The following is a 26,250-nucleotide window of genomic DNA, read 5'->3' on the forward strand; positions in this document are numbered from 1 at the left end:
GAGAGAACACGGTGGAGGATGCACGGTGCAGTGGAGCGCACACGAAGGGTGTTGGCACGTGCTGGGGGGCGGAGGAATTTTTGAATGGAGGGCTTGAGAAAATTTCAAATTAGACCAAAACACACCTTTAGTTAGCAAACGAGCGATTAGGAGAAAATTTAAAAAAAAATACAGCTAAGGTGTGCTAGTAATCGGTAGAAGAACTCTTAAAATAATGGCATAATTTGTTTTATTAAATAATGATATATTTATAAATTTTTTATAATTAATTTTATTATAATTAATGTAATCAAAGTATTTTATAAAAAATAAATTTTAATAGAATTGTGAATTAATAATAAATTTATGATTTTTCTTTGGTTTCTGTCCTTGTCACGAGTTATTTAATGAATTATTAATTTTTGGGTTGATACTTGATACGTACACCTCCTCTGAGTTGAAGTTTGAACGATAAGGTTACGTATCAAAACGGTAATGATAAACTTCACGTGTAAGAAGAACTTCGTACATCTGCACATGAACGACCTGCAATTTAATTTATCTCGTGAATTAATTATAAGGAGGGAAAGACAAATGTAACTTTCAAGTATAACTTGTGAATGCATGAAATTAATTACGTGACACATGCAGCGTGGATTTATATGTACACAACAAAGCTCATGAATTTATTATAAGGAGGGAAAGACAAATGTAACTTTCAAGTATAACTAGTCAATTCATGTACCTGTTTTATCATTATTTATTATCAATAATGAAGAATATTTATATAAATAAATTTGTTTTCTAATCATTTTTATTTTGGGATTAGTTGTTGAAGTTGATATTGCAATAATAGTGAAATGATGTCCAACACGTATTGCTTATGCCTATTTGTATTTGTCAATATGTTCATCTCTATCAATTTTAGAAGACATTTTTGCCATAATTTTCTCATCAACTATCCAAATATGAGTATTGCCAGTGGGTTATTTAAAACTTACACTTCAAATGACTCTCTTGACATGGCACCACAACGTATAATTTATTAAAAAAATAAAAAATATATTCAAACAAAAAGTGCGACCAAAAATATAAAAAAAAAAAAAACACTAATTAAGCTCTAGATTCTTCCTATTCATTTTATGTTTTTGTTTTAGATTCTTTTAATAAACCACATTGCATCGCATAGTGGTGCTACGTTAAGAGAACCATCTGATCAATAAATTTCAGATAACCATGTAGCATCATCCAAATATACTTTCGAATTAAATAAATGTAAAATGATAGAGTTACAGCTATTATTAAATTAAATTTTAAAAAATTAATTAGAAGATTATCTGAAAAAAAAAAAAAAAAAGGTTATATAGCGTTAAATTTTGAGGTTTTGTATCGATGTGGGATTGCGAGCGTTCCGTTTCCCAATCTCTTCGTATGTTTTTTAATCGCGCTGAATGTCATTAGAGTTGGCTAGCGCGTATGTTGTCGTTTCGCTTTCCTTTGATGGAATTTCTGTGCGTGTATTTTGTCCCCAAAAATTCAATTCTGCTGGGCAGTCACTCTGTCGTTATCCCACGTTACGTAACAAGGATTGGAAAATCATGTCAGACCCATGTGCTTTGCTTTGAGTCCAAGAGCTTCTTTGCATTGTGTTGTTCTTCAGATTTCTTTATTATGTGAGGCATGAGACTTAACGTGTGATTTGTATAAGATCGTGGGAGAGTTCATGGGCTGATTGATTTGGTGCTTGCTTACACGTGGCATTTTCAGATTTGGTATTTTCAGAAAATATTCTGGTTTATGAATTACCAAACTGGTGTTTTGTGAATTTCGAATAGTGAATTGGTAGTAGGTTTTGAAGAATGTGGGAATGTGGAGGTATTCGGCTTGAGTTTGTTTCCAAGTATTGTTCGGTTTAGTGTTTTGGATTTATGTAGAAAGCGAGTGACGAGAGAAAGGATTTCCTTGTCAAAATGGCCGATGCTGCAGTGTTAGTAGAGGCTGCAGGATCAAGATTTAGTTCATTGGAGCTGATTGGGAAAGGATCATTTGGCGATGTCTATAAAGGGTAAGTCTGATTGATGTCATCCTTCTTCTTATTTGCACTTTACTGTAATATCATTTGCTTCCTTATTTACACTTTATGATTAATTAGTTGTCAAAGCAAAGCCCATGTTAATGATCGGTATTCCCTCACTTTCTCTTATTATTGGAGATGCTACAGAACAATGAATAATCTCTTTATTACACAAAATTCATTAGTCGATCGCAGTGGGTTCTGACTTCCAGCCCCCAAGAAAACGACGGTCTTTGAACCATGGACCTCTAGGTTTACTATTTATGCAATGCCATCAGTTCATGTGGACGGTCAGCTTCCTGTGTGCAGCCTTCTTGTTTGTGATTATGCTTCTAATATTAGATTACGCTGTTTTAATTGATCAAGTTGGAGAATGCACATTTTGTTTTATATTCGAAGCACTGGTAGATTCTATTTCATTTTAGTAGTGCACATTTGTTTGACACTGTGGCCCGTCAGATGTTAACTCATGCCATAATTTTGATGGATTACCATGATAGCTTAGATTGTAATGGGTGATTGATCACGATTGCTTCATGTACAGATTGAAGTCAACCTAGTAAAATATAATGCTTATATAAGTTGGTGAATAAAGTTCTATCATCATTATCGGATGAAGATTTACACACTATACTGATGACACTGATGCCTTCCTACTTTGCAGGTTTGATAAGGAGTATAACAAAGAAGTAGCTATCAAAGTAATTGATTTGGAAGAGTCGTAAGTAGATAGCTTCCCACATATCTGTTCTGAAGTTTTTAGATTCACTTTTCAGCATCAGAAACCTGCTCTTACTGAGATTTTTTTCTCTTCATTTTTGAACAACTTTAGGGCATGCTTTGTAAGTGAAAATTTACGGACATAAACTAGAATTCTTGGAAGCAATTTTTAAATGTTTTGTATTGGGTTTTGTAAAGTGGGTTGATAGAATGGGTAAAAACTTTTTGAGATGTATTTTGTATTGGGGTTTGTGAAAGTAGGTAGGTAGAATTGAAAAAGTTATTTGGATAATTTTTTGAGAGGTAGTTTTTGGGGGGGTTTTGTGAAAGTTGTTTTAGTTTGTGTGTTTATTTTATATTTTTTATGAAAACTTAACCAAATGATTAGATGTGATTTTTTTGAGAAATAGGAATAGAAACTCAAAGGATGCTTGGATTGAAATTGAAATTAAAAAAATGTAAAAAGTTTTTGGAACTAATCATAGCCTTGATCCCCCTTCTTTTTGGGGGCTGTTTCTTCTTCTGATATACACTCTTTGAATAGCACAAAATTTAGGAGAAAATGCTCGGGATCATCCAATGCCCTTGTCAAACTAAAATTATTTTAATCACTTTCCCAAAAAAACATGTTCAAGTGCCATTTGTCTAATAAAACTTTTGGATGAGTTATGCTCCCGATTCAATACCCAATACTAAAGAAGACCAGCCAGAATCTTTAACAATGTATCAGTATCCTCGTGTCCTAGGAGGTAGGTATTAGATAAATTCAACATGCATTGTTGCTTATATACCAACCTGGGGAACTTGGAGAGATTTTATAAGGTTCATGTCTTAATTATGTGCATTTAAATACATATTTAAAATATGCCAGTAACCTGCATATGACATGTTACCTTTTTCTTTGCTTCATTGTTTTGCTGTGTGAATTTGTTAGCAAGTGAGCACTTTCCAACTTACAGCATAACAATTACTCAATTCTTATCTTCCGACTCATTTTTAGTGAGCAATGACGAAAACTAGTTTGGAATTGTCTTCTGCAGGGAGGATGAAATTGAGGACATTCAGAAGGTATTACTTCACAATTTGTTCTGCTAGTTGATCAAATCTATCATTTTTTTATTAGTTAGTTACACACGCATCTGGTGGGTCTTGAAACCACAGCTGCACCTTTCACTCTGTTCTTATGACGTGAGGATATTCCATTTGCGCAACAACTCATTGGCTCAAATCTGCCTTAAATTGAAAATTATGTTGCTCATCTATCTTATTTTAATGACAGGAAATTTCTGTTTTGTCACAATGTCGATCTCTATATATCACTGAGTATTATGGTTCCTATCTCCACCAGACTAAGCTCTGGATTATAATGGAATACATGGCCGGTGGCTCTGTTGCTGACCTAGTAGGTTACTTCTATTGACTTTCTTCTGCATGTTCATTGCATGATGATTTGAAGTTTTGTTTTCATTTAAGGATTTGAGTTTTGTGGTGAGATCTTTCTCTCTTTTACTTTGCAACCTGAAATAAAATGGTATTTCCTTTGTAATTGGTTGGTTTTGTATTTTGGGTCTTGTAATAAAGCATCTATTGTACTTCAAAAAAATAAAACTAAGCATCTATTGCCTCCTTTTAAAGCAATATCAAAGCCCATTTAGACTTGGAGGATTGTTCCCTTTGAGAAATAAAATAGCAGAGCAGATTATAGAACAGTTGCTCCGTATGCTATGCTAACTTTGGTCGAAAGTTGATAGACTAATGCACCTTTTCATAGGTACTTGTCTTTCTGCCCTTCGTCTTCTATGGCTTTAGATTGAAAAAAAACACTGTAGTATCTTTAGGTATGCGTAGTCATTTTACTGATTGTTTGACTAATGCAAACAAGTTCTTAGCTACATATGCATGTTTAAACATAATTTTCTACATTTCGTATATGTCCTCTTGTATGATAATTGTATTCTTGATGCTGCTCCTTTCGTCAATTGAAATATCCATTATCTTTTAAAAAATGACATATTTCATACACTCTTCTTGAGAGCTAACAGAGATTTGCTTCTGCAGCTCCAATCAGGCCCACCACTGGATGAAATGTCAATTGCTTGTATATTTCGTGACTTGCTGCATGCAATTGAGTATCTGCACAATGAAGGAAAAATCCACCGTGATATTAAAGGTTTTCTTGCCTCCTTACTTGAACATCCATATGCAAATCCTGCGAAATTCCCTATTTTTTCTTCAAGATTTATACATTTTTTTTTTGTGTTCAAAGCATTTTTTCTTTCACTCTGCATTTTTTAATTCTCTTGTCATGATGGCCTGATATTATAACTTTTGCAGCGGCAAACATTTTGTTGACTGAGAATGGTGATGTTAAGGTATAACTTTTATACTCATGAGGGCTACAATTGGCATAATTCTATATAGAGGCTGACTAACTGGAAGAATATAGATAATATGGGTTGAGTTACATAGATTTGCTTCTGGTCTTCTGCATTCAGTGTGTGACTTGTCACAGGTTGCAGATTTTGGGGTTTCTGCACAATTAACAAGGACTATATCAAGAAGAAAGGTACTCTATTTTGTTGAGGATAAATTGCTAATCAAAGTAGGATGTATTGCTCTATTTTCCATTTACAAAGTTGGTTGAGGCCCCTTGTTTCGTGACCAATGTTTTTTTTTTCCTCTCTGCCGTGAGCGCATTGCTGAGTTTTCATTAGCAGAGTGTTGCTGATTTTTCGTCAACAGAGTGCTTCCTGAGGCTATTGTTAGATAGCGTTTCAGAAATGCTTCATTCTGTCGTATCGTAATTATTTGCTTCTTTCCCATGGGCTGGGCTGGAGGAGGAGGAAGAGAGGGTTGGGGGGAGGCGTGAGGGCAGATGGGCACATAATATATCCGCTAATGGTCACGGTTTGCCTCCTCTGGTGTTGAGGGGTGAGACACATTGTGGAACAACCAGATAATTGCTTTCTCCTTGACTGCCTAGTGCTGTTGGTACCTGTCAAGTTATTCATCTCCTAGTGTCATTGCATCATGGGACAACAGCATTCTTGGCTATTTTTTTTCTCTTCTTATGAAGGAGGAGAAGGGTGGGGGTAGTGGGTGAGAGAAACTTGATTCATATGAAATGTATCTTTTTTATAAGTGCTCAATATGGTCTTTCGGTTTTTGTCATTTCTTGAGGATGCACTAATTTGTTTAACAATGACAGACTTTTGTAGGAACACCTTTCTGGATGGCGCCAGAAGTCATTCAGAATTCAGAAGGTTACAATGAGAAGGTATCTCTCAAAGCAGTGTTTCAATCTTTATTTTTGGAGATTGTGATTTGTGTTACCGCTCTTTCACTGCCACCCCCACTGCTTGCTTCCCTTTTTCACCCCAATCTGTCTTCATGTCAGCTCGTTGAGGCTTTGAACATTGTTATGCTGGCACCCTCTTATTGATGCAGGCAGATATCTGGTCTTTGGGGATAACTGCAATTGAGATGGCCAAAGGGGAACCTCCACTTGCAGATCTTCACCCTATGAGGGTTCTTTTTATCATTCCTCGAGAAAATCCACCACAGGTTTGTTATTGATGTCAGTGCTAATTCTGGGTAAAGATTGTAGAGTACTGATATCTTTTTTCCTGATGGAAACATCATTCTTCATATTTTAAAGGAATCGTGATGTGTTTTCGTGCAGCTGGATGATCATTTCTCCCGTCCAATGAAAGAATTTGTTGCATTGTGTTTAAAGAAAGTGCCTGCAGAGGCAAGTGATTACACCCTTCCAAGTACCTCCCTCTATCTTCATTTTATTTCGCTTCTGATACTGTAGGTGTGTGAATGTGATACCCCATATGATATGGATAAGGGTAGGTGGTGTATGGGATCCCACATTGCTTGGGAAAGGAGAAGTTCTTGCTCTTTATAAGGTTCCAATGGGGCTCTAATTGTATCATTGACTAGTCATTTTGGAGTATAGGCCATGTGGTTTGGGCCTTCCATTGGGGCGTTACAAATGGTATCAGAGCCTATCCCAACTAGAAATATGGGACTTGAGCCGTGCCACCTACAATGGACAGGCCCGACGAGGACGTCGAGAATTTAAGGGGGGTAGATTGTGATACCCCATATGATATGGATAAGGGTAGGTGGTGTATGGGATCCTACATTGCTTGGGAAATGAGAAGTTCTTGCTCTTTATAAGGTTCCAATGGGGCTCTAATTGTATCATTGACTAGTCTTTTTGGAGTATAGGCCATGTGGTTTGGGCCTTCCATTGGGGCATTACAGTGAATAATAGAGCCACAAATGACCACGTAGTGAGTGCATGGCTTTGATTTTTTCTGAGCAGTAAGTGCATGTATTTCAAATGGTACTTATGCCTCCAATTGGGCTGGTAATTAGGGTCAATACTTTGGTGCTGGAGGATGTATTAGAACTTTTCTTTCTTGTAAGTAGAGAATCTATTTGTTTAATATACTTGATTATGGTCATTTGATTGAATGCATATTTATATTGAGGATAAAGAACATCTGGAGAATGTTCGATCAAGTTCCAGTCTCCCCTCTAGATTACCCAGTACAAGACCCATTCCGTTAAGGTCAATAGCTGGGAGCATCTGTTGAGCATCATATATTTCTATTTGGACTATCTCAGTATCTTAACTTCTATTGTGTTGCAGGCATTTCAGATGCTTTAATTGATTTAAGATTGGGAAAGTTGTATATGGGTTTATTTTCTTAGCTTTAGAAGCCACTGGGATAGTAATTCAAATCCCATTCAACTTCAGTGACGTGAGCGCAGTTCGAAGCCACATTAGCATATCTCCACCTTTGCTTGAGATGGATTAAGACTCAGAAAAAGAATTTATTCATGTCCATCAAAGCCTCTATAAGCAGTCATAAACTGTAAACAACAATCAAGTCCAAACAATGCTTGAACTTGGGCACAAGCACTAGTTTAGTCAATATATCCATAATAAAAATTTGGTTTACTGTAATGTTTTCCCAAGACAACTTCACGAGTGAAGTAGCGTCTTGTAAATATGTTAGGTCCTCTTGCATAAGATTTATGGCATTCTCGCTATCCCAACACATAATTACATCTAGTTGTAAGCCAAGTTCAGAGGCCAATCCTCTCAACCAAATGACCCTTTCCATCTACTCTATCGCTGCCACATACTCTGTCTCTATAGCAGTCAAAGTTGCTATAGAATGTTTGGTAGTTTTCCATCTAATAGAGCAACCCAAGAGAGTGAACAATATCTTGTAAGAGACCTCCCTCTATCAAGATCATCGACATAATCTGTCATTTTTGAATTGCTGTATCATTTGATGGAATAGGTAGAACAATGCGTATAGAAATCTTTGTTGGCATATTCTTTTTGCATTGTATTGCAAGACATTTATCTAGTAAATAATGCAAGTTTGGCAAGTTTCTTTGAGGCTATGGTTCTCACATTTAACGCATTCTTGACTAGAAGTTATAAAATGCATTGTCTTCTTTCACAACATATATTAGCTTTTATTGAGCTCTGTTGTGTTTCTTATTATATTCTTTTAATCAAATGCAGAGACCAACTGCAAAGGAACTTCTCAAACACCGTTTCATAAAAAATGCTAAGAAGAGTCCGAGACTTTTGGAGAGAATAAGGTGAGTGAACATCCATGAAATGATAGTAGTTACATGCATCTGTGTTCAACACAGACAACATGACCATGGCACCTTTTGCTCATCCATTCCGCCTGCCTGCCCAGACGTGGCGCCCTTTATTTGCTCCCTTACTCAAGTTCACTTATGCTATTTTAAGAGTTCATTTCCTTCTTGTTGAGCAGTTCTTCTTTTTGAGTCTTGAACTTAAAAGAACCACAGATTTTGACCATCTTGTACACCTTTGTGTCTGGCTATGTATATGGATGTGCAAACACCATTCAAGGTGGCCCAGCCCAGCATTCATCCGCAAAATCCTGTAGTGAAATTGAGACTGCTCGACCTCGGAAGAGTCTAGGGGAAATTTAAACATCCTGAACTGCACCTTTGGCCTCTGCTCATAATGCAATTGCTGAGATGCATGCAGCAGCATGTTTGTCATGGCAATGAAATGTTAATATAGTGTCTTGGTGCAAAGGCTGCTTCTTGTTAATGTCTTGCCTTTTATTATCTTGATAGAGAGCGTCCAAAATACCAAATAAAGGAAGCAGACATTTCTAGAATTGGACCTGAAGCTGTAGGGGAGGCATCTGATACTGTTAAGGCGATGAGAGATCTGAGAGGAGAAGAAACTCTCCGAGCCAGGTGGGTTGAATCTGTTGATTACTTGTGCTTTGCTTGGTATTTTTTTGAATCCTGATATATTTTCTGATCTGCAGTGGTCAGGGGAAACCCCTGAAAAATGCTGGATGGGACTTCAGCATTGGTGGATCACAGAGCACAGGAACTGTTCGGAGTATTGTAAGACCACCTCCAGCTAGAGAAAGGAGACCAGATGCTGTACAAATTCAGACTGCGCAAAGAACTCCAGATAGAAGTAACCAGGGGTTTTCTGCACCTGGAAATGTGAATCATGCGTCACTCGAGGCTTCCTCCAGGAAAGATGCTAGAGAAGCATTCAACCACGAACATCAGGATAATTACCATGGATATGTAATCATCTTTCTCCCCACTCTCATCTCAACTTCTGCCTGTTTTTTTCTCGAAGTAATACATATACTTTAAGCACAAGCTATGATAGTCACCATTCATTCAGCATGCTAAAATCGGCCAATCCATGTATGTATTACAGCTGTTAATTATGGGTTACTTTTTTAAATACTCAATTGAATTAGGTTTTGTCTGGGCTAATTGAAAGACTTAACTTTATTCAGGAGCCTGGTCTACTATTGTTTGTATGTTATATGGTAAAATCAATACAATAATAAGGTACTTTTGTAGGAGAGGTGTTGGTGTTGTTCAAGTTTTGCGAGCAGCTAAATTTGCCAAAACTGACCTTTTAACCATGTACATTAACATTTAACTAACCAAGTCTCAAGTTAATTGATAGATTTCTTGCATTGATGCACATAAACCTCTCAATGTCAAATCTTCTCAAGTTATTTTAGCCGCTCAATCTCCAGGATGAATTTTCTGCGAGTGGATCTGGAACTGTTGTTATACGTTCACCCAGGGGATCACAGTCATCCCTGTTTAGTGATCAAAGCACGCTGGTATCGTTTCTGTCCAGCTATTATTGTGAGAAAAATTAAGTTTCTATTTCCTTTTTCCATGCTAGCCTGTCATTTAATTCGAATTCACTGTACTGCGTAGTTTAGCAGCTCATATGCAGCTTTTGAAGATTCATCTTCCAGTGGAACTGTAGTTTTCCGGGGCCAACATGATGATTCTGACTCTCCTTGGACTCCAAAATCCAAACTGGGAATTCAAGAGAGAACTTACACTGGCTCACTTGAAGACAGTGCAATGAACCTTGCAGAGGTTGTTTTAGTAGCTATGCTACCTTCAATTTTTTTATAAGTTAGCTTCCAATGTGCTTAGCAAATATACATAAATAAATAAGAGTTAGCTTTTAAGCTTTGTATACTCTGAACAATAGTTTAGATGCTTTTTGATTGGTAAATTACTTGGCCAGTGAGTCCTGAACCCAAGAGCACACCCTTCACCTTGTTCTGATTCATGCATCGGCTTTATTGCATTTTCTTGAGCAACCACAGAAACTTGTCCAATTATATTTTCGAAATGTCCAAGTGTATTTCATTACTCTTTCCCTTTGTTTTTCTCGTCTTCATAATCTTTAAACACGTTTTATTCTGACATTTCTAGATTTTTCTGTAGAATCATGCTTTCACCACTTGGGTTCCTGACTTCCTTTATGATGATTATGCTCATATGCTCAGCAGCAGAACTTGAAATAATATATGGCTTTCCTGATCTAGGATGTCACTAAGCTTTTTTTTTCACAATGTGCTACTAAACTTCGTAGAGAAGTTTTTGAATGGTTTGATTGGTATGTATAAGTAGGCAAAGGCTGCACTTCAAGGAGGGTTGAGGAGAGGAAATGCCAGAGAGAGATCAGCAATGGGAAAGATCAATAATGATTGGCAGGAAAACAGAAAAGAGCAGATAATAAGCAGCTCAGATTTTTATAGGTACATCCATTGCTGGCACGGTGCTAGTAAAAAAAAAAGTCCTGGTATGGTTATTACAATTTTTTTAACAGACAATTTCTACCACAGACATTCTCGTGAATACTTAGATGCACGAAAAGGTCTTTCAAGATCGCAGCATGAGAGTGATGACGAAGAATATGTAAAAATTGCATCATCTGTGCCATTGTCAGTTCTGCTTATTCCTTCACTAAAAGAGGTGAGCACTCACGTGGTTACTATGAACAGTCACTTTTTATTTGTGGGGCAATGTGAATTTGCTTGTGCTAATCACAATTTGTAAAGAATGAGCCACGGTTTTTCCAGCCAAAGAAGTTAAATTTGGTGCAGATTCTTTGCCAGATGAGAATGGTTAACTTTCAGTGGAAAGGAACTAATATTCTGCAGGAGGGGATGAACTGATACCATGACTGGAAAGTCTTTTGATTTAAGAAAAAAAAATTGGGGTTATTAAATATCTTTAGTCATATCAATGCATACAAACTAAACTATTGTAAGCAATCTTCCCAATGCATGTGTTGTCAAGTTTTAGTGTGTTCAACGCTTGAACCTCCTACTTCTTGTTTATAATGTAGGCCATCGCTGAGGATCCAGAAGGTTCTGTTGTGCGTTCTATTGCAAATTCACTCGTTAATATGGAACACGAGAAGCCTGGATCTTGTGAAGTTTTTGTAAGAAGGTTGCTTCAGCAATTGGCAAGGTTCAGAAACTCTGCTTCCTTTGAATCCTTCTCTATATTCTCTTTCGGGTCCTAGTGTCTTATTACCTAATTATTTTACTTCATGCTATGTTTAAACATTTACTTGTGAACTTTTTGTGCAGTTCAAAGGAATCTTCCCTGAAAGACCTACAGGAGCTTGCTGCTCGCTTATTCACCAAGGTCAAGCCAACACTTGAAACGCAAAGTTCAAATTCAGTAAACGATAACAAGAAAAAGCAACAGAACAAGGAAATTAATTCAAATGCAAATTTAAGTCCACTTGCTAGATTTCTGCTCTCGAGGTTAGTCAAGTGATCGTTCTTCTGATTGTATTATTTTTATATTGAGTGCTCACGCCTTGTCGAACCATCTTGGGACTCCATAGCCTTATGACTTAGGTCCAACTCAGTACATACATACATGTCAATTTCTGATGACACTGTTGTGAGTGCCGCCCTCCTTGTCACACCTCAATTCCATAGTACTAAGGTTGTGACTTTCTTGCGTGCACTTGCGACATGAGCCATGCACCTACAACAGAACAACTTGACAAAAATGTCAGAGATTTGAGAGGGGTGGACAATAAAAGCAGTTAGTTTTGTTATGTACAAGCAAATTTGCGTACTAATCTGCGTACTAATATTGTTGTCTTCATATTTTAAATTCAAATTAGCACTGTTTTCAATAAAATCTATTTTCTGACCAATCATATTGAATGGGTGCGCGTATTAGTGCGCAGAATCGTTTACAATTAGATTTTTTTAAAATAGTTTTACAATCTAACATATTACATCAACTCACGTCAATTTTTAGATTTATTTTTATGGGGTCCTAAATATATATATCTAGGAAATGGGATGTCGCGATTCCTAAGAAGGAGAAGTTCTTGGAATTTGTGTCGTTCTAAAAAAACCTCCAACTATAACAGTGATGTCTTTTTGAAATACAAGCTCAAATGTGTCTTGAATTTTCCTTAGATCATTACACCTTCCATCTCCACCCTGCGCTCGCATCCACCAGTTGAGTTTGGGGAGACTTCACCTACTTTATGACATTGAATGTGCTTGTGCATAATATGTGGCCTCTTTTGTTATGCAGATGGCAAGGCCAAGTTTCACGGGATCTCCACCCAGCTTAATTGAAGATGCCTGTCTTAGTGTGTTTCCTGTTTAGGCATATATTCTGATTGATCTATGTAGATATCATCATTGTGAGAAATTGTGTATTTATTAAAATTTATACGATTATCTTCTCTCTTTCACATTTTTGTTTTGTAGTAAGGCATCGCCATAATTAAGGGTTTGCTATAATCACATTAAAACTGTAATGTTATTGCGCCATTGATTGTAATTTTTTTCAATAATTACGAATGACCCAATCCAAAATGTGGATGTTATCTTTTTTAAGAGCTTTCTCGAACATCTAGGCTCAATTGGATACAGAAACGGTTTCATCTCATTATTATAATTTTCTCAAATTCTTACACAAAATATAATAAACAATTCAACTTTTTGAGATTTCAACTCATTAATATTATTATTGTTTTGAGATTTCTAAAAGTTGAATTGTTTATGAGAATTGTTTAATATTATAATAGTTATTGTTTTCCCTGGCTTAATGCTTTTTGTAATTTGAGTTTGGAAATTTAAAATATGCTTTTAAGAGCTTAGAAGTTCTTTTAAATAGTTAATATGTTTTATGTAATTTTAGAAAATGAGAGAAAAATGTCAAATTAAAATATTATTATAATATAATTTTTATTTGAGTATTTTAAATTTTTTTAAATATAATTTTTTTGTTTTGTTGGAGAATTTAAAAAAAAATTATAATGATTAAATGAAAAAATTTAAAGTTTGAAATTGATAAGTATTTATATTTATAGTGTTTAAGGGTACGTTTGGGTAGTGAGAAGTGTTGAGAAGTATTGAGAATGCTTGTGAATAGTTATGAATAGAGATTGGAGTGAGTTTGTGGGTCTCATTGAGAGTATTTTGAGTTGTTTGGATGTGTGAAATATGTTGAGTTGTTGACTTTTGAGTAGGTAGTTGAAAAATGTATGGGTCTCATAAATATTATAGTAATTTTATTTTTAGCAATAAATATTATAATGATTTTATTATAGTGATTTTTTAATATTAATAAATATTGTTGTGATTTTATTTTACTTTTACATATGATAATGATAAATATTATAGTGATTTTATTTTTAATTTATATATAATAGTGATAAATATTATAATGATTTTATTTATATATATACAATAGTTATAAATATTATAGTAATGTTATTTTTTATTTATATATTATAGTGATTTTATTTTTTATTTATATATTATAATGATTTTATTTTTTATTTTAATTTAATAGTGATAAATATTATAGTGATTTTATTTTTTTATATATATTATAGTGATTTTATTTTTTATTTATATATTGTAGCGATTTTATTTTTTATTTATATATAATAGTGATAAATATTTTTTATTTATATGTTATAGTGATTTTTATTTATTTATATATTATAATGATTTTTTTTATATTTAAAAGTGATAAATATTATAGTAATTTTATTTTTTATTTATATATTATAATGATTTTATTTTTTATTTATATATTATACTGATTTTATTTTTTATTTATATTTAATAGTGATTTTATTTTTTTATTTATATTTAATAGTGATAAATATTATAGCGATTTTATTTTTTATTTATATATTATAGCGATTTTATTTTTTATTTATATATTATCGTTATTTTATTTTTTATTTATATATTTTAGCTATTTTATTTTTTATTTATATATTATAATGATTTTATTTTTTATTTTTATTTAATAGTGATAAATATTATAGTGATTTTATTTTTTATTTATATATTATAGCGATTTTATTTTTTATTTATATATAACAGTGATAAATATTTTTTATTTATATGTTATAGTCATTTTTATTTATTTATATATTATAATGATTTTTTTTTATATTTAAAAGTGATAAATATTATAGTGATTTTATTTTTTATTTATATATTATAGTGATTTTATTTTTTATTTATATTTAATAGTGATTTAATAGTGATAAATATTATAACGATTTTATTTTTTATTTATATATTATCGTGATTTTATTTTTTATTTATATATTATAGCTATTTTATTTTTTATTTATATATTATCGTGATTTTATTTTTTATTTATATATTATAGTGATTTTATTTTTTATTTATATATTATAGCGATTTTATTTTTTATTTATATATTATAGCTATTTTATTTTTTATTTATATATAATAATGATAAATATTTTTTATTTATATATTATAGTGATTTTATTTTTTATTTATATATTATAGTGATTTTTTTTATTTATATATTATAATAATTTTTTATTTATATTTAATAATGATAAATATTATAGTGATTTTATTTTTTATTTATATATAATAGTGATAAGTATTATAGAATGTTTATGAATATTTATGAGTAGAGATTGAAGTGGGTTTGTGGGTCCCATTGAGAGTATTTTAAGCTGTTTGACATGTGAAATATTTTTAAAAATACGAGAATACTTGAAAAGTGTTGATGAATGTTCAGTACCCAAATATAGCCTAAATGTTGAGATGAAATGAGACCATCTTACAATATATTGAGGATCTAAAAGTGTTTTCGGTATATTCTTATCAAACGGTGCAGTGTTTTAATAGTAGAACTTCCTTATAAAACTTAATTATGAAAAATTTTATTTCCCATAACAATTCTAAAAAATTTACATATAAAAAAGGAAAGTTGGGTAGTAAACAGAGACCACACCAAAGATAATATTCGCTTTAAATGGAAAAATATTTAATCTAATGTATTTAGTGTTGTTTGTATAATTTTTTATATTTAATAAATATAGGAAACCTCACCTTAAAATTATTAACATCGAACAAAAATTTATAGGTTTTATAGGACTCGTTTGGACACTTTGAATATTTTAATGTTAGGTTTTAGAAAATAAAAAAATAAAAAAAATTATTATAAAATTAAAATATTATTTTTATTTTGAAGTTTAAAAAGTTGTATTGATTTTTATATATTATTTAAAAATTATAAAAATTGTAATGATTTGTTAAAGAAATTAAAAATTAAAAAATACTTTATATTTAAGTAATATTATGAAAAAATTATAAAACTTTTCATTTTATCAAAATACCTCGACTGATGTTTGGTGTAAATATTTAAATTTCTCAATTATTTTAAAAAAAAATCTATTCATCACATTATATATATTTCATTTCATTTTTTAGATTTTATTCTATTTTATTTTATTAAATTAATTAAATTATTCTATTTATTATATATACACTATATTTATTATAAAATAAAATAATTCCACACACAATCGTAAAATATATAAATATCGCATAATTATTTTAAAAAAAATGAGATTTATTATTATAAAATTAATTTTTTTATATGAGTCTCATATTTATTTTTTTAAAAATGATTAAATGACGATTGTACAAATCACAATTATAAGTATTATTTTTTTATAAAAAAAATTAATAAAAGTGTGATAATGTGTGTGATAAAAAATAACATTTTTTAAAAGATATTGTTAGGGTGCCGACAGCATTAATCGATAGACGTGCCCTCTGGGTTAAATTTTTTTTTTCTTTTTTATATTTAATATAATATATTAATAATTATTTTTTCTTATTTTTCTAATATTTTTTAATATTTAATATTAAAAATTAGATTAATATTAAAAATTATTTTCTTAATCATTAAAGAAAATAAAATAAAATTCACAGACGGTCAACAGATAAAATTAGAGATAAAACTAACATTTTCCAAAATTAAATATATAAGCGATAAACGAAGTGGAATGTAATCATTTTCCTATCTAAAAAGAGGCGCTGGTACGTATCTTCGCAGCCCAACATAGTTGCGGCTTTGACTGACTGACGCCTCTCATCTGTTTTTATTTGTAATTTTTTGGCGGTCGATTTGAAAGCACCTCATTTCTTCTGAGAAGCCCCCAACGAACGTGGCACGCAACCACTCAACCTCACCTCACCTCACCTCACTCGCGGGTCCCACCATCAATGTCCCTCCCACCAAAGCCGAAACCCCGCCGACGCGCCGGCTTAACTGCCTGTCACCTTCAAACACGTCACCGTCATTGCACCAGCCCAAAACATCCGTACTCTCCACCACGTGAAATTTCCCACTTGGAGAGAGGTGATTGGGTGAAAGACCGCATCATAAGAAAAACAGCACGAGGGAGAGAGAGAGAGAGAGAGAAGGATCAGTACCTCGATTCGCGGATCCCAGACGACACCACAGCCTAGGACCCACCAAAAGCGGCCGCCGCGCCTCTACCTACGAGGTCTGTTTCACACGTGGACCGTTGCTGTCTCCACAACAAAATTTTAATTTAAAAAAAAAAAACCCCCGATAAAGAAAAGAGAGTCGGTCTCAACCTTTTCAACATCAAGCCCAAACATGTTTGCGTCTTCTCACTTCTGTCCCCCGCATTTTATTCGCTCTTTCTTTTTTTTCCCCAATTCTTTAAACATTATTTTAAGGAATACCCAAGATACGAATCATGAATTTATGATAATTTACTTAAAGCAAAATATTTGGATAAATTTATTTATTCTCAGCTTTTTTGCCGGCGGCTTAGTACTTAAATGAATACAAAAAATATAAAATGGGCAAGTTTGTGATTATGCGGTTTTATATGGGTAGTCGTCGCAAACATTTGGTAATCAATGACAAGACAATCTCATGAATGGGTAAAGTTAATAGTAAGATTGGGTGGTCACGAATCATCCGTTCACTTGACAATATATGCTCAGAAAAAATGACCAATTATGTTAAATTAAATACGACTTACACTATTTGATTTGTCATGCTATTAAATGTCTAGCGCGTACCCGTAGACTTGCACCTACGGTGCTTTTACCACATTGCATTTAATTATAATATTCTGAGTAGTAAATTTATTTCTAAAAATTTATACAATTTCTTACTATTCACATAATTTTCACACATTATATTTAATTTATTTTTATTTTTATTTTTTATCAAATATTTAATATATAAATAATAAATTAATTAATTGAATTAATTTAAAAAGAATAATCTCAAAAAATATTTAAAAAAATATTTAAAAATTTTAAAAAAATATAATGTATAGAAGATGGTAGATTGTGTAGCATTTCTCAACTTATTTACCTTCAATTATAATTGTTAATAAATATTTTAAAAGAAAAATTATATTATAAGTCTTCTATACTGCACCTCATTTAAATGATATAATTTGTACAAAATATAGAAGACGTTCCTTTTTCAAAAAACGAAACAAAAATACTGTCGGGACTCCGTTTAGGACCAAACTGTTGTTTGATTTTCTTCCGTTCTTATTAACGCTTGGTTTTTTTTTTATAAAATGATACGATAAAAATTAAAAGTTAAATAAAATTTTATTATAAAATATTTTTTTAATATTATTTTTATTTTAAATTTTAAATTAAAGTTTAAAAAAATTAAATTATTTATTATATTTTATATAAAAATATAAAAAAATTATAATAATTAAATAAAATAAATTGAATTGAATTATAAAAACAATCGAATCGTTAACTTATAAAGAAGGCACGAAAGAAAATGCTTGATGTCGCATCATGCGTTTAATTTTTACTTAAAAAAAATATTTTTAAAATTCTTCTGCTTATCATATTTATACTATTCTTATTTATTTATTTTATTATTTTATTATGATTAAATTAAAATAATTATTCTATTTATTATTCATAAACCAGATAAAAAATTAATTAAAATTTTGTTAACTGTAACTTATAAAAAAAATTCTTACAAGAGATTTCGTACGTCATATTAATATTTACATATAAAATATTAATTTAATAAAATGGTACAAATTAAAATACAGAAATAATTTTTCTTAGATAAAAACTAAAAAGACGTTTTTTTCTTTTCTTTTTTTCAAAATTTTTCTTCTTTCTTTTCAATAAAAAAAAAAAGTACGCAATTTGGTGCACTCGTTTGCTTTAAAAAAAAAAAAAAACAAACTGTAAACCAAAACAGAAGAAAAGCAAAATAGAAAAGAAAACCATAAATAATCGGACGGCGGAGCTTCCACGTGATGACCACCCGAATCCCGACATGTAGCTCCTCGTCAACACGGACTTTACTCCAACCGGGGCCCGCACGTAGTGCCGCCCTTCTCTCTTCAATTAAATAACCCAGCGGTTTCGCCGTCGGTGCCGCCACTATTAATAACGAGATATGTGGGAAATATTTTATCCAACACAAAAACAAACGACCGAGTCGTCTTGGGCCCACCTGTTGCCTTATCATCCGATAGATTAAATGTGCCTCGCGATTGACGCCCCCAGAAGACAAACCCAGACGTGAGTCACGAGGGTTTTCTCTTGAGAGAGGCAGCGCCCCCACACCACACCACACCACAAATGCTTCTCTCAATCCCGCTCCGTCCGTGTGTTGTGTTTCACAGCTTTTACATATTTTATTTTATTTTTTTAAATTAAACCCAATTTAGTGCGAGTTTCCGTACGTGTTGTGGGCTCCTCTTGTGACGCAAGCACCTAGACTTTCCTAATCGTAAACACCCCCATCAAAAACTGCACGTTTGCGCAGAGAGTTTATGAGAGACACAAATCTTCGTTCTTGCGCAACCACAACCTCGAATCTAACGTGTGGAAACCAAAAATAGTAAAAACCGTGTTTGGGGGGAACGAATATGAGCGAAAGACTTGGATTTTAACGATTGTTTGGGTGCTGGGAAACGAGAATGTTAGGTCACCAGTTGAATGTGCGTTCCGTTATAATTGCCAAACGAGGGAAATGGAGAGAGATAATGGCACAACAAAATTTTTGACTTTTTAACTTTCTTTTCAAAGGTGCAACATACAACACGTACTAGCAATAATGGCTGAACAACAGTGAGAAGCCTAGATAGATATCTCAGTTGCAAAAATAAGGGAGAGCTTGGTTATCTATTTACAAAACGGAGCAGTCATCATATCAGTGAATCCATTAACCAAGTCAGCTAGCTTTCTCCAAACTAACGAGATCCACTTCTATCTCGATCTTAACCCAAAACAAAGGTAAGAAACTGAGAAATAAACTCGGATACTGAATCTAACGTCCGGAAAACTCGGATCTTCGCCTGCGATCAGGTGGAATTTGAAGAAATCAGGCAACCTCCGGTGGAGGGAGATTGAGGTCAAGGTCGAGCAGTCTTTGGGTTGAAGGCTGGTGGAAATCGACGACGGAGGATGAATCGGAGTCGCTGTGGGCCCCACTGCCAACGGTTCGGAGGAAATCCGTCTCCGCTCGATCGAACCTGCACAAATCGCGGTGGTTCCCGCTCATATTCGCGAACGCGTTGAAAAAGTAGATCGGGCGCACAGCCGTGACCACGGGAAACGCGACCGTAGGGCCGACCGGGTACTGAGCAGAGCCTCCCAGAGTGAGATCGAGTGGCTGGGGCGTCGTGGAAGAGGAGTCGACAGTGCTGCTCTGGCTGGGGCTGCGGGTGGTGGAATTGTTGTTAAGTGATGTGAGGTCGGAGCAGGTGTTGGGAAAGTTGGTCTTGGCCTTGACGCCCCGAAACTCGAGGGCGGCGGCGTCATAGGCACGCGCAGCCTCCTCGGCGGTGTCGAAGGTGCCAAGCCAGACGCGGGTCTTCTTGCCCGGGTCACGGATCTCGGCGGCGTACCGTCCCCATGGCCGCTTTCGCACGCCCCTGAACCGGATCTCCTTCGAGTCCGAGTCCTGGTAAACGATATCTGATCCGTTTCTCGGAGCCATTAGAGTTTCCGTTGGGAGTAAGTTAGGTATGTAGGGGAATAATGAAAGTTTGGAAAGGGCAGAGGTTGTCGGACACAATCGACGCTTGATAAAAGAGAGGATGCAGGTGGGATTTTATAGAGAGGAGGGGCGCAAAGGCAAAGTGGCATAAGAGAGATTAAAAGCTACGCTCCTTTTCGGGCGCTTGTTGTGTACAGTCTAAGCAGGACGTGGCTTCTCTACCACGATCCACTTTGCCAACTTGTGTCAAACGTTCTCATGTTTTTGCCATTTCAATAAATATTTATTTAGGTTAAAAATAAATCGGTTTTTTTTTTTTTTCGTAAAAAGAGTGTTATAGTCGCGGGTCATAAAGAAATTTATAAAAATATATTTATATAATATATTAGATTTATTTTATAATAAAATTTAGATAAATGCTTGGCCATTAAGAGGTAATCTCGAGACATTTTCTCGATTTAATTTTTTTTACGTAATAATTAAAAATTATTTTGTGATGATGTTTTGATTTTTTTAAAATGTTTAAAAATATAAAAAAAATATTTTTAAAAACAAATTAATTGAAATGACCTTGTAAGGATTTCTTGGTGGAAATCGTCGGTAGTTATACTGCTATCCTAAATAGTTAGTGTTATTCTAAAAATAATTTTATAATTTAACACGATACGTTAAATCACATCAAATTTTAAATTCAATTTTATAAAATTTCTTGGTACGTTTTTTCTTGATATCTTATCATGATTTTAAATTTTTAAATAATATTTTAATTCAAAGTTAATGAGTGATATCGCTTCAGATGAAAATATTGACTAACTCTCTCTTATAACTTTAAATATGCTATATGTTATTATATTTATATTTTGAGCTTTGCTAAGGATCCGTAACAGTTTTGATGCACACTACATTTACTTTTTATTTTTTTAAATGTAAGATGCTTCTCTCTCATCACCTCTCTCGTCTATGTCTCTCTCATCACCTCTCTCTCATCAAGCTTTCTCTCTCTTCGACCTCTCTCTCTCCTCAAGATCTATTTCAGACCTCCCCCTCTCTCCTCAAGCTCTCTCTCTCATCAAACCCCTCTCTCTCTACTCAAGTGTTCTCCCATCAAGCTCTCACTCTCTCCTCAATGTCTCACTTCTCTCTCTTCGAGTGTTTTCTTTCACATGACATTGTCAATTACAACGAGAGGAAAAAAATCAAACGATAAAATCAGTTGACATGTGAGGTGTGTTTTGGCTAATGTCAGATAGGAGTTGATGATAATACTTTTTCTTATATTTTATCCATCGTCTATCTAAAGCTTAGAAAAATTATATTTATAACTTGATGTGGATAATATACTTAATAGAATGTTTACATTACATAATTTAATTTAAAAAAAAAAATTCAAAAATTTTAATATTACAAATCAAATAATACCATTAAAATGATATCGATGATATGTTCTATACATCAACTTGAAACTTTGATAATATAATTGTAATGGAATTTTCCCATTTCACAAAACCCACTGGGCCCCGACCCAATTCCCGGCCCAAGGGTCTACATGACCATACTCGAAGCAAGGTGTCAACCAGGAAAAATGAATCAAGTGATTGACAGGATAAATCAACCTGACATTGTTCGACCACGTTCTAAACCTGAGAACTTACATGGAACGCAGTGGAAAATGCAGAGGATCCTTGATCCACTGGCATGAGAACATTTATGGCTCATAAGGGATAAAAGTAAGGCTTGAAAACCACGTTTCGTTAATGACGCCACTATCAAGGTACACACCACATTGATGGTGTCACCTCAAAATTATGCCCATTAAAGGACTTTGACAGTAAATATAGTAAAAGGGACACGAACTCCATGAAGACAAACACGATCTGCACCTCCCCAGACCCATGGTATAAATATCAATCCTCAGGTACAAGAAATTTTTATAATCCCTAAACTATTTCACTTATTTATAAATTTCCAATAGAATTTATTAACTTTGACATCAGAGACTTCCTGGCCCTAAGGCTGCCCTCTTCTAACTGTCTTTCCCATATCTTTTGCACGTCTATTTCTAAAGATCTGAGTTGTCGGAACCTGATAAAATAAGTGTGAAACACGATGTTAATAATAATAACACTAAATTTATGATACCCTTACTGCATTAGAATTATAACCCTTAATGGTTAAAATAAATGTTGTCCTCTTCCTGTCATACAATGAGTTCGATAACACAATTTTTCTTTCAACTCTTGCAGTCAAATATTCAGTTATGTTAATGGAAATTAAGATGGCAGCATTCTTAATGTCGTTTGGATAATAAGTTGAAATTGGATAAATTAAGATAAAAATTAAAAGTTAAATAAAATATTGTTAAAATATTATTTTTTTAATATTATTATTTTAAAATTTGAAAAAATTGAATTATTTGTTATATTTTATGTGAGAATTTGATAAAATTGTAATAATAAAATGAAACGAAATGAAATAAAATACTTTCACTGTTCAAACAGGCTTAGCCATTATATTTGTTGGTTCCCATAAAACGACAACTTTTGGTGACAACAGATTTGCTTTATTTATATATATATATATACACACTAGTGGTTGGGCAATGTGCGAGGCACATTTGCCCGGTTGAAAAATAACTTATTTTGTAAAATATAAATATGTTTTGGGTTTAAAAAAAAAAACGTAATCATAAGTAAAATAAATAGTATATAGAGAATTTTTTATGAACTCAATTTTTGCACCTAACAAGTGAAAAGAGATGTGGAGAATTTTTGTGACAGTGATAGTACTTCATTGCATAAATCGAAGCAATCCAACTGAAGAAAAAAAAATGAGAAGTGGTAAAATGAAGGGTTGGATTTAAATCTTAAAAATTTTAATGTACCAGCAGCAGCCTCGTCCTTCAAAAAACAACACACGTAGACATCATATCCTTAGATATGATTTGGATTGATGTATTAATAGTAGTGACATGATTTGTGAATAGTAATATATAAAATTATTTGGATTAAGATGTTTTATTTAATTTTAGAAAATGAGAGAAAAAAAGTTAAAATAAAAATATTATAAAAGTTAAAATATTATTGGAATATAATTTTTTAATGTAGTTTTTGTTTTAAATTTAAAAAATTTATATTTAAGAAAATTGTAATGATTAGATTAACAAATTAAAAAATATTTTACATTTAAATAATATTTTAAAAAATATATAAAAGTTTCTGAAAACCTAAGAATCTATTAATCTCTTCCTCGAACTCAATAATTTTGTTTGGGAAGAGATAAATTGTCAATTCCCTCCTGACCCAATGATGTTGTAAATTTTTTATTTTTTTAAAAATGTTTATGATGATTAAAAAAATACATGAAGAAAAGAAAAGAAAAATAAAAAAATGAAATACAAATTCATGACATATTTTCATGTTACTTTTTTATTAGTTGTAACAATTCTCTTTAGTTAATTAAGAATATTATCATATTTAAATTATGTTAAAACTCTAATTATTTATATAGTTATACTTTTTTAAAAATATTTAACAAAATTTTATTATTTATTTAATGATGAAATATTAGTATTTTATAAATGGCTTGGTTATTTTGAAATTAGTGGTACTTGTGTAAAATCCTGTATGGCGTAAGATTTTATAATTGATAAAAAAAAGCACGTTTGCCACCTCTGTCAAATTGAAGAAAAAAATAAAATGTAATTTCAAATATTAAAATAGTCTAATGTATAAGAATAAAATTATTATTTATTTATGTTCATCATTTATTATGAAATTTAAATTATATTAAAAATTCAAATTAATTAGATAGTTTTTTTCTCTTAAAAATGTACAGTAAAATTTCATCAATTATTTAATGATAAAAAATTAGTATTTTATAAATTAAAGTTGATTTTTAGTGTATGATATAATAAACAGTAATAGGATATGCGAAAAAAATATGAGAAGAAAAAAAAAATAGCTTCTTTATTGATCATTTAAAACTTAAAAATTAATATTTTTTTCACTTTTTCTTTCTTCCTCTCTCTCATTCCCTACGCACGATTGCGGTATTACGTCGCACATTGGCATTCACACGGACAAAAAAAAAAAAATCTTTACTGTTCATTATTGTTCATTATACTGTCGATGAACAGTAATAAGATATGAAAAAAAAAAAGGTTGATTTAGATTTACTGTTCATAATGAACAGTATGAATAGTAACGTTATAGCGGCTTTTAAATATAGGCAGATATACACACTAGTAAGGGCTCAACATGCCATGCACATTTGCTCAGTTGCAAGAATAGGAAAATTCTTCCTAAACATAAAACTTTCATGTGAAAGCAAATAATAATAGAAAAGAAAAATGTAGCAATTGTATTAAAAGAACTACATATCTTGGAAATTGGGAATATAACAAGTAGTCTCTTATGAAAATTGTATATTAGAGTTTTGCTATTCATCATTTTCACACATCATATACTATATTTTTTATTATTTTATTTTATTTTATAGCAAGGTATGTAAATCACGCTAGCCATGTGAAATTTGATGTTCTGTCTTACCAGTCTCAGATTAACCTAAATTTACATATTTTCGTTGAAAATACTAAACTCCAAGATCTGAACAAAAGACTTAGGTTGAGTTTGGATGTTGAAGTGAGTTGAGTTGAGATGATAAAATATTGTTAAAATATTATTTTTAATATTATTAGTATTTTGGGATTTGAAAAAGTTGAATTGTTTATTATATTTTGTGTTGAAATTTAAAAAAATTGTAATGATGAGTTGAGATAGGTTGATGATCCAAACGAAGCCCTAAACTTCTCCTTATTGGCTTCACTACCCGTAATTGCTACCTTATATTTTTCCGTTCTGTTGCAGCCTAGCCCAATCCCCCTCATAAGGCTCGTTGACTCTAACTTCATAGGGCAAAATTTTGTTACTCGCCTTCGAACGCAAGCTCCACTATTTCAATCCCTTGAATTCACGTGAGAGAGAGAGAGAGAGAGAGAACCCAGAAATTGCTCTTGAAACGATGACTAGCTCCAGTATCCCTCGTAAAGGTCAAGAATCTCTAAATTCAAAACACGTTGAACGGAAAACAAAGACCAGCTGTTCGAACGGATGGCCAACCTCAAATGTAGACAAATACTATGGCGGGGAAGAAAGCTGCTCCGAGGGATAAAACCGTTAAATCAGAAACATAAAGGGATAAAATTGGAAAACAAACCAAAAAATACAATTACTTTTCGGATAGACGCTTATATATACATAGAAGATATATCAAACTGACATATTTGTTCATTTTTATTTTCATGTTATAAGGATAAAAACTTATATTTTAGGGCACTTGCCTCGAAATTTGTATTTAGATAGAATATGTAATATTTCATTGTTATATATACTAATTTCAATATGCTAAATAAACAAGTTTAAAAGGATTTGAAATTAGATAGAAAAATATGAATTCTTTTTTTTTTTTTACCAAGAAAAATATGAATTACATGAGGGGCTAGGTTGAATTATTAGTGTTTAGTGGGATGGGCCGGGCTAGCTTTTCATTCTATGTTTGAAAGCTCGAAGAAGAGGGCTTGGGCTCAACAATGTCTTCAACCCTGTAAAGTGGTACTGCATGGAATCCAACCTCTACGTTATTCTTCTCTCAAATAAGAAAAATTTTATTAATTATTTTTATATCAAATACTATACATAGGGGTGTAAATTTAAACCGAAAAATCGGACAGAACCAGTTAGATCAATTTTGAACCGGCCTAGTTTGAGATCGGTTCTTGTAATCGTTAAACT

General features: G+C 32.4%; 2 protein-coding genes across 3 annotated transcripts; one reads left to right on the forward strand and one right to left on the reverse strand.

Moving 5' to 3' along the window:
* Positions 1 to 1,412: 1,412 nt before the first annotated feature.
* On the forward strand, positions 1,413 to 12,968 carry LOC108992928 (germinal center kinase 1-like). 2 transcript variants are annotated; one of them, XM_018967652.2, is made up of 20 exons: positions 1,413 to 2,044; positions 2,718 to 2,774; positions 3,814 to 3,841; positions 4,053 to 4,175; positions 4,832 to 4,943; positions 5,108 to 5,145; positions 5,286 to 5,339; positions 5,982 to 6,050; positions 6,221 to 6,337; positions 6,456 to 6,524; positions 8,331 to 8,410; positions 8,927 to 9,052; positions 9,127 to 9,400; positions 9,871 to 9,960; positions 10,061 to 10,228; positions 10,772 to 10,899; positions 10,987 to 11,116; positions 11,493 to 11,617; positions 11,740 to 11,919; positions 12,716 to 12,968. In XM_018967652.2, the coding sequence occupies exons 1-20, from the start codon at positions 1,950 to 1,952 to the stop codon at positions 12,753 to 12,755; spliced, it is 2,103 nt and encodes a 700-aa protein (XP_018823197.1). In that variant the 5' UTR covers positions 1,413 to 1,949; the 3' UTR covers positions 12,756 to 12,968. The 2 variants fall into 2 exon arrangements, with proteins under 2 accessions (XP_018823197.1, XP_018823204.1); XM_018967659.2 differs by lacking the exons at positions 1,413 to 2,044; positions 2,718 to 2,774; positions 3,814 to 3,841 and having other exon boundaries at positions 4,068 to 4,179.
* Positions 12,969 to 19,507: 6,539 nt separating this feature from the next.
* Positions 19,508 to 20,658, reverse strand: LOC108992941 (ethylene-responsive transcription factor 4-like). The gene has a single exon (XM_018967669.2). The coding sequence runs from the start codon at positions 20,459 to 20,461 to the stop codon at positions 19,844 to 19,846; it is 618 nt and encodes a 205-aa protein (XP_018823214.1). The 5' UTR covers positions 20,462 to 20,658; the 3' UTR covers positions 19,508 to 19,843.
* Positions 20,659 to 26,250: the final 5,592 nt, after the last annotated feature.

The sequence above is a fragment of the Juglans regia genome, chromosome 9 (genome assembly GCF_001411555.2).
Source record: "Juglans regia cultivar Chandler chromosome 9, Walnut 2.0, whole genome shotgun sequence".
Lineage (NCBI taxonomy): Eukaryota > Viridiplantae > Streptophyta > Magnoliopsida > Fagales > Juglandaceae > Juglans > Juglans regia.

Coding starts and splice junctions, on each gene's coding strand:
- LOC108992928 (XM_018967652.2), top strand. CDS start 1,950: ATGGCCGATGCTGCAGTGTTAGTAGAGGCTGCAGGATCAAGATTTAGT. Junction 6,338..6,455: donor CTCGAGAAAATCCACCACAG/GTTTGTTATTGA, acceptor GTTTTCGTGCAG/CTGGATGATCATTTCTCCCG. Junction 8,411..8,926: donor AGACTTTTGGAGAGAATAAG/GTGAGTGAACAT, acceptor TTATCTTGATAG/AGAGCGTCCAAAATACCAAA.
- LOC108992941 (XM_018967669.2), bottom strand. CDS start 20,461: ATGGCTCCGAGAAACGGATCAGATATCGTTTACCAGGACTCGGACTCG.